This window comes from Colobus angolensis, unplaced genomic scaffold (assembly GCF_000951035.1).
Source record: "Colobus angolensis palliatus isolate OR3802 unplaced genomic scaffold, Cang.pa_1.0 Scaffold45, whole genome shotgun sequence".
NCBI lineage: Eukaryota > Metazoa > Chordata > Mammalia > Primates > Cercopithecidae > Colobus > Colobus angolensis.
The window spans coordinates 8,616,004-8,631,369 of NW_012117932.1; the positions used below are offsets into that span (position 1 = coordinate 8,616,004).

At 40.9% G+C, this 15,366-nt stretch overlaps 1 protein-coding gene across 1 annotated transcript in view; it reads right to left on the minus strand.

Annotated features, from left to right (window-relative positions):
• LAMA1 (laminin, alpha 1) overlaps positions 1-15,366 on the minus strand; it is a 189,664-nt gene that overhangs the window by 93,639 nt on the left and 80,659 nt on the right. Inside the window, exons 8-14 of the mRNA XM_011957824.1 lie at positions 12,081-12,323; positions 10,427-10,606; positions 7,649-7,738; positions 6,083-6,200; positions 4,592-4,770; positions 3,508-3,613; positions 1,076-1,236 (exon numbers count right to left, since the gene is read on the minus strand). Of these exons, the coding sequence (XP_011813214.1) occupies positions 1,076-1,236; positions 3,508-3,613; positions 4,592-4,770; positions 6,083-6,200; positions 7,649-7,738; positions 10,427-10,606; positions 12,081-12,323 (1,077 nt within the window). The remainder of the gene's footprint in view (positions 1-1,075; positions 1,237-3,507; positions 3,614-4,591; positions 4,771-6,082; positions 6,201-7,648; positions 7,739-10,426; positions 10,607-12,080; positions 12,324-15,366) is intronic.

The window sequence follows — 15,366 nt, forward strand, 5'->3', positions numbered from 1 at the left end:
AGAATAAAATGACATTAACTAGACAGGTGTTCGGCGATCCACAGAGACAGGAAAATAAACGTCCAAAGTAAAGGTGAGGCCTTATAAAGTCAATATTTCCAGAATAGAGATTTTGAAATATATATAATTTGATTTTGTAGTCAAGAACAAAGCTGGAGATCTTAGAAGTTGGTCATTCTATTTAAATTGTTTTGTTTTGTTTTAAATCTTTCATTTTTTACTGATCTTTCTAGCATTTCAAAATCTGAAGACAGTTTTCAATCTTCTGTCTTATTCATAAATGCTCAAGATTATTTCCAGTCGTATATAACATGTGCCTAAGACTGCACAGGTGGGAATAAGCACATAGGTACAATAGAATATCCTATGAATTATGAAGAAATTGTTATTAATATTGTAAGGCCAAATAAAACCCCTCACTGGGACCACATTAATGCACTTCTCATGACTATTCAACTCCTTTTTAAGAGAAACTCAAAATAGCATATCTGCCTTTAACTGGTGTTCTCGGAAATATAATGTTAACCCAGTTCTCCTCCAAATACAAGGCTGGAAAAGAATATCACAGAACTCAGGTAGGGGTCAATAGCATCTCTTTTCCAACGACTCAACTCAGCCTTTATTGGTTGAACATAGTCACAAAAATACACAAGCAAATGGATACAGCTCTGTTCCAATAAAACTTTATTCACAAAAACAGGCAGTGTGTCGGATTAGGCCCACGAGCCATAGTTTACCACGTGCTGGTTTAAAGAAAGAAAACAGAGATGAGGCCCACAGAGGGAGGTGGGAATATAAAGGTATGCAGTGCATGGTGTCCTCTAAGAAGTCACAGAAATGCCTCTGGAATATATGACCATTACCAGAGGTACAAAGAAAGCAAGCCAGATGCCTGCGTAAGTCCAAACATATATAATACAGCCAACTCGGTGTGGCTTGGACAGAAGGGGCAAGGGGAGTTCTGCTTAAACCTTATCACTTTGCTCAAGAACTGATCATTGGAGCCAATGGAAAACACCCCTTTTCCAGAGAAGCTCAAAGGAAGTTCAGGGGTATCTCTGACCTCCCCACTTACCTTACAAACACAGGGCCCTGCGCAGGGCTCGTCACTGGCACTGCCCACTGGGTTGCACCCACAGGAGACACAGGCTGGGTAATCCTTATAGCCAAGTTGGCAGCGATCACATTTTTCTCCTGCATAGCCTTCCTTACATGGGCACTGACCCGGCCTCTTCCCTAGAAAGACAACAATGGCAATGACCCAACACGAAGGCAAAAGAGGTTTAAAGCAGGGGTGGGCAAACGTTTTCTGTAAAGGGTCAGAGGCTGTCTATTTTAGGCTTTTTGGCCTCAGAGAATCATCTGCAGCTGCTCAGCTCGGCCGTTATCGTTTGAAGACAGTCGTAGAGAATACACAGGCAAATGGCTACATCTCTGTTCCAATAAAACTATACTCAAAAGGACAGACAGTGTGCTGGATTTGGCCCATGGGCCATAGTTTGCCATTCCTTGTTTAAAGAAAGAAAACAGAGATGAAATCCACAGAGGGAGCTGAGAATATAAAATGGCAGAGTGACTTTGGAAAACTCTTTGGCACTTCTTCAAAATGTTAAGCACAGAGTTACCGTAAGATCCAGCAATTGCACTCCTAAGTAAACACCCAATAAAATGAAAACATACATCCACAAAACGCTTGTACATGAGTGTCCCTAGTAGCATTATTCATAATAGCCCCAAAGTAGAAACAATTCAAATGTTCATCAACTGATGAATGGATATATAAAACGTGATACGTCCATACTACGAAATGTTATTTGGCAATAAAAAGGGATGAAATACTGATCCATGCTACGACACGGATGATCCTGAAAAAGGGTCATTATACTAAATGAAAGAAGCCAGTCACCAAAAACCAACACATATGGTTCCATTTCTATGTAATGTTCAGAATAGGTAAATCTGCAAAGAAAAAGCTAATTAAAGATTGCCAGGGGTTGGGAGGAGGGGCTGGAGGAAAGTAGGAAGTAACAGCTCGTTTGTAAGGGGCTTCTTTATGGGGTGATGAAAATGTTCGACTCTTAGATTGTGGTGATGGTTGCACCAATACACCAAAACAATGAATTGTAGACTTCAAATGGGAGAACCGTATCGTTGTAAATTATAAAACTGTAAAAAATAAAAAGCACAGATGCAAGTGGCAGAGAGCAGTAGCAGCAAGCACTACCTTTGCTTTTAATGTCAGCTCTGAAACCTTCAGGCTGTGTGATCTCGGGCACGTTTCTTTTTTTTTTTTTTTTTGAGACAGAGTCTTGCTCTGTCGCCCGGGCTGGAGTGCAGTGGCCGGATCTCAGCTCACTGCAAGCTCCGCCTCCCGGGTTCACGCCATTCTCCTGCCTCAGCCTCCCAAGTGGCTTGGATTACAGGCGCCCGCCACCTCGCCCGGTTAGTTTTTTTGTATTTTTTAGTAGAGACGGGGTTTCACCGTGTTCGCCAAGATGGTCTCGATCTCCTGACCTCGTGATCCGCCCGTCTCGGCCTCCCAAAGTGCTGGGATTACAGGCTTGAGCCACCGCGCCCGGCCCTCAGGCACGTTTCTTAACTACTCTGAGCTACAGTTTCCTTGCCTGTAAAGTGGGTTAAGTAATCTCTACCTGCTATGGTTGAAAAGTTTAAATGATATATATTTTTAAATGAACTCAATTGGTGGTAAATGTCACCACCACTATCACCATCATCATCTTCATTATCATCATCATCATCCCCTCACCAGTTGCACGTCAGAATCAATTCGGTTGGGTAATTTACCCTCCCCATTGCTGGGGGGCCCATCCATCCCTGCTGGTCAATAGCCACTTTAACTGCCGGGGGCTAAGAACTTGATGGGGTCACAGGAGTCTCTGAACAGATGCAACCTATTCAGGAGACCCTGGTATTTGCAAGTCAATTTGCCAGTTTTTGAAACGGAAAAAAAGAACTCTGGCATTTACCAAGTTAACGGGAGGACGTGCTTGCTCTGAGATGATGTAAGCAAAAGCCCTCCGAATGTCTTCTAAAAGCTAAGCAGAGCAATTGCTATTTACTGTGTTACACACATGGCTTTAAAATGAGCCTTATTTCTTCTTTCATCAAATGCTCAATTATCTGCTCAAACGCCATTTCGTCACCCCAACATTGTCACCTCATTACCCCATCTCCCTCCATTCATGAGTCCTAATTTTGCTTTATGTCCATGACGCTACCTCTCGACCTGGCATTACATTACCCATGTACTTGTTTGTTTAGTGTTTTTGAGAACAAGGACTTTGACTACCTTGTTAAGCACGTATTCCCAGGTCTTCAAAAACTGCCCGAGACATAGTAGGTGCTTGATACATACTTGGTGAACAAAGGAATCAATAAAGAATCATGTTACCAACTGGCTATACCATGGTAATAGTTCCAGTATGTGCACATCTTCCACACACACACAAAATCAACTACAAGCACAAAAGTGAATCAAGTGCTTACCATTGCGTAAGTCAGAATGAAGGTCATCCTTAATACAGACAGAACTGAGGGACCCCACAGGGCCACAGTCGCAGGGGCGGCAAGGCTCATCCTCATAAGGAGACACCTGAAAGGCAGAGGTTGCCCTGGATTCTCTTACTAGAAGTAACAGCAATGTTGGCAATAGTATCAATAAGAAGGTACTGGCTTTTTACTCAAGACGGGACTATTACGATGATTTTGTACATGGGGGTGGGAGTCAGGTTTCAGGAAGATAAGGTGATCTCAAGCCAGGAAACCCAAACATCTTTCTGATGGTGACAGTAGATAGTACCATTAGCAAAGTGGCATCTTTTTCCATTATCCCTGCTATCCAGCCCCCCTTGCTCTGCTGTCTCTCAGAGCCACGTTATAACCAGACCACCACAAGGACCCATGTAAGAACTACATATCGAGTCAATTAAAGATTGGCTGAACACGGCCGGGCATGGTGGCTCATGCCTGTAATCCCAGGACTTTGGGAGGCCAAGGCAGGCAGATTGTGAGGTCAAGAGATTGAGACCATCCTGGCCAACATGGTGAAACCCTGTCTCTACTAAAAATACAAAAATTAGCTGGGTGTGGTGGCACACACCTATAATCCCAGCTACTCAGGAGGCTGAGGCAGGAGAATCACTTGAACCCGGGAAGCTGAAGTTGCAGTGAGGCGAGATCACGCCACTGCACTCCGGCCTAGCGACAGGGCGAGACTCTGTCTCAAAAAATAAAAATAAAAATAAAAAAGATTGGCTGAGCACCTCCTACAGTCAAGAGACAGCTGCTTTAGTTATGGCTGAATTTTCACATCCGTAGTTAGTATTATGACCCAGGATTACATAGCTAATGGGCCCCTAAATTCAAGTTAAATAACAATGACTGACATCCTATTTTGAGCAAGAAAAGCAGGACAGATAGAGTAGGAAATATATATATATAAACACTACTAGCGTAACAAGGACATAAATGAAATATTATAAAAGTCTCCAATAGAGAGGTTAAGACTTGACAAAGTCTCTTTTCCACCTGGGGAAGATGACGATCGGCAATGGCAAAGAAATACTCTTACTTTGTGTGGTCTATAATATCCATCAATACAGGTCTCACAGTTGATTCCCATGGTGTTCTGCAAGCAGTTTGTGCAAACCCCTCCTCCTCTGAACTGTCCAGCAGTATTCAAACTTTTCTTCTGCTTCGCAACACTTTCATCATAGTAACAGTCTTTGGCTTTATTGTGACAATTACATGCTAGGAGAATATTTTAACATCTCAGTTCATTGATGTAGCATGTCTTATACAAAGAAAACTCTCAACCTCCCTAAGTAAGTTCTATGACTTTAGATTAAATTAAAATCCTAGAATAAGTAATGTTAATAAGATATGGGCAATATTATGGAAGACAATTGGGAAGAGCTATTAACATCAAAATAATAAATGCACGCACCGATTTGACCCAGGAAACCACCTCCTGGGATTACATTTTGCAGAAGTATTTGCCCACTGGAGAAGGACCTATACAGGGTTAATCACTGCATAACTGTTTGTGTGGACAACAGACTAACAACCATCAAAATAACCATCGATAGGTGGTTGTTTAATAAATTATACTACATTTGTATGACGGAATTCTGTGCAACTGTTTTTAAAAACAGCATTTCTAATTGCTAATATGGAAAGAATTTCACGATACATTGTTAAATATAAAAAGTGATGTGGGCCGTGCACCGTGGCTCACGCCTGTAATCCCAGCACTGTGGGAGGCCGAGGTGGGCAGATCACGAGGTCAGGAGATGGAGACCATCCTGGTTAACACAGTGAAACCCAATCTCTACTAAATATCCAAAAATTTAGCCAGGTGTGGTGGCGGGTGCCTGTAGTCCCAGCTACTCAGGAGCTGAGGCAGGAGAATGGCATGAAGCATGAACCCGGAAGGCAGAGGTTGCAGTGAGCTGAGATCGCGCCACTACACTCCAGCCTGGGCGACACAGCAAGCAAGACTCTGTCTCAAAAAAAAAAAAAGCAACGTATACAATGGCATGCATAGTACATTGTCTTCTGCGTAAGAACTGTATTGGCTGGAGGGATATGTTAACGTATGCTTTATATGTATAACAATTTTAGGAAGGACATACTAGAAAATAATAAAAAGTGCAAAGGAAGGAGATGAAGTGGAAGTCATGCTTTTTACTACGTACTTTTACATATTGTTAGATGTAGGACTCTTGTGAATATATTGCCTATTTAAAACTTAAATTCAAATCAATAAGGAATATACAACCTGGCAGATCCCATGGTCAAAAAACAGAAACAAAAACTAAAATAAAATTAATACAGAATAATAAACTATATGGGAAGGGGGACTTGTAGATAAAACAGAAAACCCATAAAGGTACATTTAGGCCACAATAGTAAAAATTTTAAGATACTCTGCAGCTTTGGAAACTACTTAAATTTCTAAGAAAACAAGTCACTTGCTAACTATAAAAGTTGTTAAGACACCATAAACTTAGACGTATTAAGAGGAAAAGTGCACTGACCTTCAGATTCTAAGTATACTGACCTTCACATGTATTGCCAGAGGACACGGTTCCAGGCCTCCAGGGCCGCTGATGGTACCCAGGACAGCACCTGTTACAGCTCTCCCCGCAAGTATTATGCTCACACTGACACTGCAGTTTCTATACAATAATGAAGCCAAAACTGGATCAGAAAATGTATCTGCTTATTTTTCTTAATTTCATGACAAAAAGAACCTATCTGTCAAATATGTGGCAAGACCTCACAACAGAGGATATATGAATATCATCAAAGCAAGCTGGCATTTAATTTTTAGATGCCAATATATACAAATAACCTGGTTACAAACAGAAGTAAAGAGGAAGAAAGCAAAACCAGAATACGACTTAGCTAATAAAAGCTTTTTTAAAAAAGATGCATGGACATTAAGGGTTTAGAAGCTCCTGTTAATAATTTTCTTAGTGTTCATCTATATATTTTTCGGCATCGATAATAGAATAGTCCTATTCAAGAGGTAAAGAATTACAAAGATTAGAAGAAAATAAGAAATAACTTCACATAAGTGTTTTAAAAGGGAAGATGTCAGGACCAGCCTGGCCAACATGGTGAAACCCCCTCTCTACTAAAAATACAAAAAATTAGCTGGGGATGGTGGCACGTGCCTGTAATCCCAGCTACTCGGGAGGCTGAGGCAAGAGCATCCCTCGAACCCGGGAGGTGGAGGTTGAAGTGAGCCGAGACTGTGCCACTGCACTCCAGCGTGGACAACAAGAGCGAAACTCTGTCTCAAAATAAATAAATAAATAAATAAACAAAAAATTTAAAAAATAAAAGAAGATGTCATATTATTCATTTACTGTAATGCTAAAACAGATAAACTTTTAAATCTTTTTCTAAATTTTTTTACTGAGAAAGAGTCTCGCTCTGTCACCCAGGCTGGAGTGCAGCAGCATGATCTCGGCTCACTGCAACCTCCGCCTCCCGAGTTCAAGCGATTCTCCTGCCTCAACCTGTCGAGTAGCTGGGACTACAGGTGCACACCACCATGCCCCACTAATTTTTGTATTTTCAGTAAAGATGGGGTTTTTCCATGTTGGCCAGACCGGTCTCAAATTCCTAGCCTCAAGTGATCCACCCGCCTCTGCCTCCCAAAGTGCTGGCATTACAGGTGTGAGCCACCATGCCCCTTTTAAATCTTGATTTAGTACCAACAAAATGGAAGGGGAGAAAATAGGAAGAGAAAACCCTTCTTTAAAAAAAATGTAAACATAATTTATAATTGCACATGTTTTTTGTTTGACTTTCTTATAGACAGAAGGGCTTCAAAATTAATAAGGCCCCTGAACTGTACACTTTCAAATGGTAAATTTTATGTTAGGGATATTTTATCACATAAAAAAGTCATTGTAAGAACTTAATTAGAAACATATCCTCCAAAGCAAAATGAAATTGTTTTAAAAATGATACCAGTTAAACCTCTGAAAATCTGTTTTCTGCAGCATAATTTTATACCTTTCATGTTTGTTTTGAATAAAAAAGAGCAATGCAAATATTATAGGTACAATTTCTTTTTTGAAGTTTTAGTGAAATGTAAAATACTACAACTCACCTTTGTAGTTTCATCCCATGGACAGCTACTAGCATGACCATAGCAGATACACATGCCTCCAACAGAAATGTCCTTTATTGAATAATAATACTAAGGAAAAAGAAAGTCATGAACAAAAATTAAAACGTAGATTTCAGTGAAATGAAAATGTTGGCACACCAACAAATATCTCATGTGGTTTAAGAGTTTTTGTTGGCAATCTAAAATATAATTACATGTACATTCAAAAATTATATTTCATGCACAAAGAATCCTGTGCTCAATTAAAAATAAATTAGGCTCAAATTAGTTCATCAGAACCCAAAGAAGTCTAAAAGAATTCCCCAACTTGGCTGCATCTTAAACCAAGTCAGTATTCTTTCAAAACTCATTATTGAAAATCCTAAAAAATTGGTAAATTGAATACAGCACTCTCTAGAAAAGATCATGAACAACTAAGAGTTACCTTAGAATGCAAAGTTAGTCTACCACACAAAAATCAAGAAATGTCAATCACATTAACAGAACAAAGTGCTTTCCTCTGAAGAAATGCACTCACCACTTCTCTATGTTTTTACATGTTAGTGTTAATAGACTTCTTTTTACATTTCATTTTCCATTATTCATTGCTAGTGACTAAAATTGTGATTCATTTTTGTTTATTGATTTTGTATATTGCAACATTGCTAAATTCACTTTGTATTTCTGGTAGTTGCTTTGTAGATTTTCTACATACATAACCATGTCATCTATAAATAATAACAGTTTAGTCTTACTATGTGTGCCTTTTTTTTTTTTTAGAAGGCGTCTCAGTGGTCTGTCATCCAGACTGGAGTGCAGTGGCGTGATCTCGGCTCTGCAACCTCCACCTCCCAGGTCCAAGCTATTCTCCTGCCTCAGTCTCCTGAGTAGCTGGGATTACAGGCGTGCGCCACCACACCCGGCTAATTTTTGTATTTTTAGTAGAGACGGGGTTTCACCGTGTTAGCCAGGATTGTCTTGATCTCCCGACCTCGTGATCCACCCGCCTAGGCCTCCCAAAGTGCTGGGATTACAGGCATGAGCCACCGTGCCTGGCCTTCTTTTTTCATTATTGAACATTATTGAGCATTATTGAACAAGACCTTTTCAAATAAACAATAAAACTCTGCCAAGGGGAATTAAAGAAGATTTAGATAAGTGAAAAATTATAGCAGGTTCACAGATTGGATGACTCAACATTGTTAAAATGTCTTCTAAAATTCTTCCCAAATTGGTCTAAAGAATCAATGGAATCCCAATGAAAATCTTAGCAGGCTTTATTTTTTTTTTACGGAAATTGACAAACTGATTCTAAAATTTATAAGGAAATACAAGAAACCTGACCTCTCAAGACCTACTGTAAAGCTACAGTAACCAAGAAAGCTTGTTATTGGCACAAGAATAGACCAATAGATCTACAGAACAGTAGAGAGTCCAGAAATAAACCCACAATCATAAGGTTGAATAGTTTTCAACAAAGACCCCAAAACAGGTAAAATATTCTCAACAAATGGTGCTAGACCAATTGCATATACATATAGGAAAAAACAAAAAACAAAAAACTCCGACTCCTTCCTCACATCAAATACAAAAATTAATATGAAATGAATTATAGATGTAAAAGCGAAAACTATAAAGCTACTAAAAGAAAGCGTACCATGATATCTTGGTAAATTTGGAATAAGCTAATATTTTTTGAGGTCATAGAAAGCATTAATCTTAAAAGAAAAAATGGTGAATTGGGATTCATCACAAAACCTCTGCTCATCAAAAGTCACAGGAAAGTGAATAAGCAAACACCAAGTAGAACGGATATGTTTGCAATATATACGTATCTGATGAAGGATTCATACACAAAATATATAAAATTATAAGTCAGTAACAAGGAGGCTTATTTTTGTCCAATTTAAAAATGGACAAAAAAATCTGATCGTATACTAGTAAGCACATTGTCAACATTAGTCATCAGAGAAACACAAATTAACATCACAAAATGCCAATACATGCACACAGGAACAGCCGGCATAAAAATGACTGATAGCACTAAATATCTAAGAGTGTGTAGTGCAGCCAGAACTCTCACACATTGCTGGTCAGACTACAAAACGGATACAATTACTTTTATTTTTATTTTTTAAATAGAGTTGAGGTCTCCCTCTATTGCCCAGGCTGGTCCTAAACTCCCAGGCTCCAGTGACCCTCCCATTTCAGCCTCCCAAAGTGTTGGGATTACACATGTGAGCCACAATACCCAGCTGGATACAAATCCTTTTTATATAAGTTTAGCATTTTCTTAAAAAGGTAAACATCCACCTATCCTATAACTTAGTAATCCCACTTCTGGGTTATTGAAGGGATATGAAGATTTTTGTGACATCAGTCTTAGACCCTTAACTATATACTTAAAATCTGTATGCTTTCCTGAATGTAAATTATTTCTCAAACTTTAACATTTGCTATGAAAGAAAATCCTCAGCTGCCGAAGATCAGACGTGGAACCAGACTACAATGCGATGAATAAAGACCATGACATTCACCACATGATGGCACTACGGGGACAGGGTGGGTGAGGGACCTGAGGACACGATTTTGGTCCATCACCTAAAGGCAGCATCTGTAACAACACAGCAATCTTACATGAAATAAGGATATAGCCACTGGCAAGAAAAAAGGCCAACACGTGGGGGAAAGAACCACCAAAAAGGAAAGAAGAAAAATAATAGTTCCCTTGAATAAAATTAATCTTTCACAGTGGCAGGACTGCCGTCCCATACTCACGCGTCTGGTAACAATAGGATCCAGGTCTTTAGGCTCCCGGTGGCTAAGGGTCATGAGATCTGCATTGAGCGTTCTAATGCGTTGTAAGCGAAGGCGAATATATCGTGCAGAAGTGAATTCCAACAACTTGGGTGAAAGATCATCAGCGCTTGGTCTGCCATTGATGAGGGATGTATGAATCTGAAGATGAAGGCATCAAAATAGACGAATGTCAATTTTTTTTTTTTTTTTTTTTTTTGTGATGGAGTCTCGCTGTATGGTCCAGGCTGGAGTGCAGTGTCACGATCTTGGCTCACCGTAACCTCCACCTCCCAGGTTCAAGCAATTCTCCTGCCTTAGTCTCCTGAATAGCTGGGACTACAGGGGTGCACCATGACGTACAGCTAATTTTTGTATTTTTAGTAGAGACAGGGTTTCACGAGGTTCACCAGGTTGGTCTTGAGCTCCTGACCTCAGGTGATCCGCCTGCCTCAGCCTCCCAAAATGCTGGGATTACAGAGGTGAGCCACTGCACCTGGCCACAAATGTCAACTTTAAGCATGCAAAAACATAACCCTGATTGTCTAATGTCAGGACAGAATCTTTAAGAGATACTATCTAAAATCAAAACAAAACAACTAGCTTCTTGTAAAAGTATGTCTAACATTCGTTAATTACTTGTGAATTACCATGATCTCAATGCCTTCAGTTTACTGAAGTTATCTATTTCAGTGACTCAGATATACTATATACTTAAAATCTGTATGCTTTCCTGAATGCAAATTATGTCTTAAACTTTAAAATTTGATATAAAAGAAAACCCTCACTTGCCGAAGATCAGATGTGGAACCAGACTACAATGTGAAGAACAAAGACTGCAGTATCCATCACATTATGGCATTATTGCTGCAAATCTTTTAAGAGGACTGTTTCTCTCCATGTGGTTAGAACATTTCAGCATCTGTCCCGGGGCTACACCTTCTCTGAAGCAAATTTTAAATGTTATGAACAGGCTTCGAGAAGAACAAAGAAAAAGTGCCACAAAGCCTGAATAATACAGGCTGCCTTAATTAATCTCTGCCCTTGAAACCACACACAGCTCACTGCAGAGTTCCCGCTGTGAAGAGCACTGGAGAGTTTTTGTAGTTTGATCTCATCAAGCCAGGTGCCACCAAAGAATGGGCTGTGTCTCATTATACCGCGACTTTAAGGAAGTGTATACAATCTGGGCATGCTGGGGACTAAGCTGCAAGACTTCAAGAGTCTCCAGCGCTCACCACCTGCTGAGGAGAACACTGAGAAAACTGAGAACTACAACTTTGGGGGACATTTTAGCTCTCTAATATTTCAACAAACGTTCTTGCCAGGGTGCTGTGGGGAAGATGCTCTGAAGGAGGCTCCAAGGGCGTCATTAAATCAGAGCAGAGTGAAGACTGAGAGCCTCCTTGAAGAGAGGAAGTCAACAAGGTAAACTATATTGTTTGTGAAATTACTCATAACAGACTTGACTCAAGGCCACTTTAAATAGAGCTAGATAGCTATGTTAAAGAGTTTGGTATTGAGAGAGATCAATTTTGCGTCTTTAATGTTGGCCATGACAATGGCCGTCTTAACATCTGAGACAGGGAGACTCTGATGAGGAAACAGCTCTTGCCGCAGCGGGCACCGTACCCACCTCTCCATGCTCAAGTGGCACCAATCTGGAATAATAGGAGGTGCAGATCACTTCATCATCAGCTCTGTAGGTGGGCGGCCCTCGTCTTGGAGTTACATTGTAACGAGACAAACACTCTGAGTCGCTGACTGCATAATACTGCCAGGGGCTGAACGTGGTGCCATCTAGAGAACGCTCCAAAATCCAGTTTCCGGGCCGAGGGGCATTGGCAGCTTTAATGATGACATATGCAACTTGAAAGACCTGAAACAAAGACACTGCAAAGTCTCAATCCAGAATCGATATAAGCCAGGCACAGAATGAGAGCTACTGCACGATCTCACTTAAAGGTAGAGTCTAAGATAGTTGAACTGAGAATCAGACAGTAGAGTGGTGGCTGCCAGGAGCTGTGGGGAGAGGGGAATAGGGAGATGGTGGTCAATGCATACAAAGTTTCAGTTATGTAAGATGAATAAGTTCTGGAGATACAATGGATGATAACAATACTGTACAGTATACTAGAAATTTATGTATTAAAAGGGTAGATCTTATGTATGCTCATCATATACACAAAAGGGTAGCTATGTGAAGTGATAAATATATTAGTTACCTGGATTGTGATGGATGATTCTTTCATAGTGTATACATATATCAAATCAAGTTGTATACCTTAAATATATACAATAATTTTTTTAAAAAAATAGAATCAGTAGCAGCTGTTTAAAAACAAAAGTGCATCTTGAGAGAACTGGTAAACATGCTCGCCATCCTCAGTAGTCAAAATGCTCACCATACTCAGTAGTCCTTCTCCTGGGTATTTACCCAAATGAACTGAAAACTTAGGTCCTCACAAAAACCTGCACCACCATTGCCAAAACTTGGAAGCAACCAAGATGTCCTCTAACAGGTAAATAGAAACACATGCTATGGTGCATCCAGACCATGGAATATTAAGATAAAAAGAATGAATTCTCAAGCCACAAAAAGACATGAAGAAACCTTGAATGCATATTCCTGGCCGGGTGCAGTGGCTCATGCCTGTAATTCCAGCCCTTTGGGAGGCCAAGGCTGGTGGATCTCCTGAGCTCAGGAGTTTGAGATCATCCAGAACAACGTGGTAAAACCCCGTCTCTACTAAAATACAAAAAAATCAGGTGGGTGTGGTGGCACGTGCCTGCAGTCCCTGCTACTCAGGAGGCTGAGTCATCAGAATTACTTGAACCCCAGAGGCAGAGGTTATGGGGAGCCGAGATTGTGCCACTGCACACCAGCTTGGGCTACAGAGTGAGACTCTGTCTCAAAAAAAAAAAGGAAAGAAAGGCTAGGCGCCATGGCTCACGCCTGTAATCCCAGTATTTGGGGAGGCCGTAAAAAAAAAAAAAAGAAAGAAAAAAGGCTAGGCGCCGTGGCTCACGCTTGTAATCTCAGCACTTGGGGAGGCCGTGGCAGGCAGATCAGCTGAGGCCAGGAGTTCGAGACCAGCCTGACCAACACGGTGAAACCACATCTCTACTAAATACAAAAAAATTAGCCAGCCGTGGACGCGCATGCATGTAATCCCAGCTACTTTTGAGGCTGAGGCAGGAGAACCGCTTGAACCTGGGAAGCAGAGGTTGCAGTGGGTTGAGATTGAACCATTGCACTCCAGCCTAAGCAACAAGAGAGAAACTCTGTTTCTGAAAATAGATAAATAGGCTGGGCGTGGAGGCTCAAACCTGTAATCCTAGCACTTTGGGAGGCCGAGGCAGATGGATCATGAGGTCAGGAGATCAAGACCATCCTGGCTAACATGGTGAAACCCCGTCTCTACTAAAAATACAAAAAAATTATCTGGGCATGGTGGTGATGCCTGTAGTCCAGCTACTCGGGAAGCTGAGGCAGGAGAATCGCTGGAAACCGGGAGGCGGAGGTTGCAGTGAGCTGAGATCGTGCCACTGCACTCCAGCCTAGGTGACAGAGCAAGATTCCATCTCAAAAATAATAAATAAATAAATAAATAAATAAATAAATGCATATTACTAAGTGAAAGAAGCCAATCTGAAAAGGCTCCATACTGCATGAGTCCAACTGTATGACACTGTGATAAAGGCAAAACGATGAAGACAGCAAAAAGATCAGTGGCTACCTGCGTCTCAGGGGGAGGGAAGGAGATGAATAGGTGGAGCACAGGAGATGTTTAGGGCAGTGAAACCACCCTGTATGATACTTTAATGGTGGGAACATGTCATTACACATTTGTCTAAACACACAGAATGTGTAACACCAACAGGGAACCTTCATGTAAACTATGCACTCAACAACAATAATGCATCAATATTGTCTCATCAGTGATAACAAATGCACCGTTCGAATGAAAGATGGTAATAGTGGGAGAAACTGGAGAGGAGGGAGAGAGTGAGGAGTATGCAACTTTGTACTTTCTGCTCATTTTTCTATAAATGTAAAACCATTCCAAAAATGTCTATTAATGGAAAAAAATTAAAAGTCAGAGTAATGAGGAAACAAACTGGGGAAAAAAATAAATGTAGATGACTATTATCAGCAGGAGGAGACTAGGCAGACAAATCCTGGATTTGGAAGGGACCCTGGTAGATATCTAGCCCAAAATCTAGCACTGAGAAGGAATTCTCTCTCCAAAAACCCCAGGCCTTCTCCAAGTGACAGAAAGCGATTAGGTGGGTGTGGTGGGTCACACCACACTTCCAGTGATAGGAAATTCATTAGCTCCTAAGACAGTCCTTTTGTTTTAAGACAACTCCCTCATTAGAGGATTTTGTTTGTTTGTTTTTTGTTTTTTGAGACAAGGTCTGACTCTGTTGTCCAGGCTGCTGGAGTGCAGTGGCACGATATCAGCTCACTGCAGTCCCAACCTCCTGGGCTCAAGTGATCCTCCCACCTCAGGCTCCAGAGTGACATGCACCACCACACGTGGCTAATTTTTGTATTTTTTTGCGGGACAGGGTCTTGCTACGTTGCCCAGGCTGGTCTCAAACACTTGGGCTCAAGTGGTCCGCCCACCTCGACCTCCCAAAGTGCTTGGATTATAGCCTTGAGCCACTGTGCCTGGCCAGAGAATCTTTTTTTACATTGATTCAAGCTCCCTCGTAATATTCTACACGCTAGAGCTGCAGAAAAGATCTTGGATTCCACTTTCATGTAACTGTCCTTCAAGTATCTGAACATAGCTATCATATATCACCTCCAGAATCTCTCGTTTTTATCCTCAATATTCTGGTTTCCTGAAAACATTCATCATTTAACAAGACATTCTTGCCTTGTCATAAGGCTCTGGACATAACCTTATTTT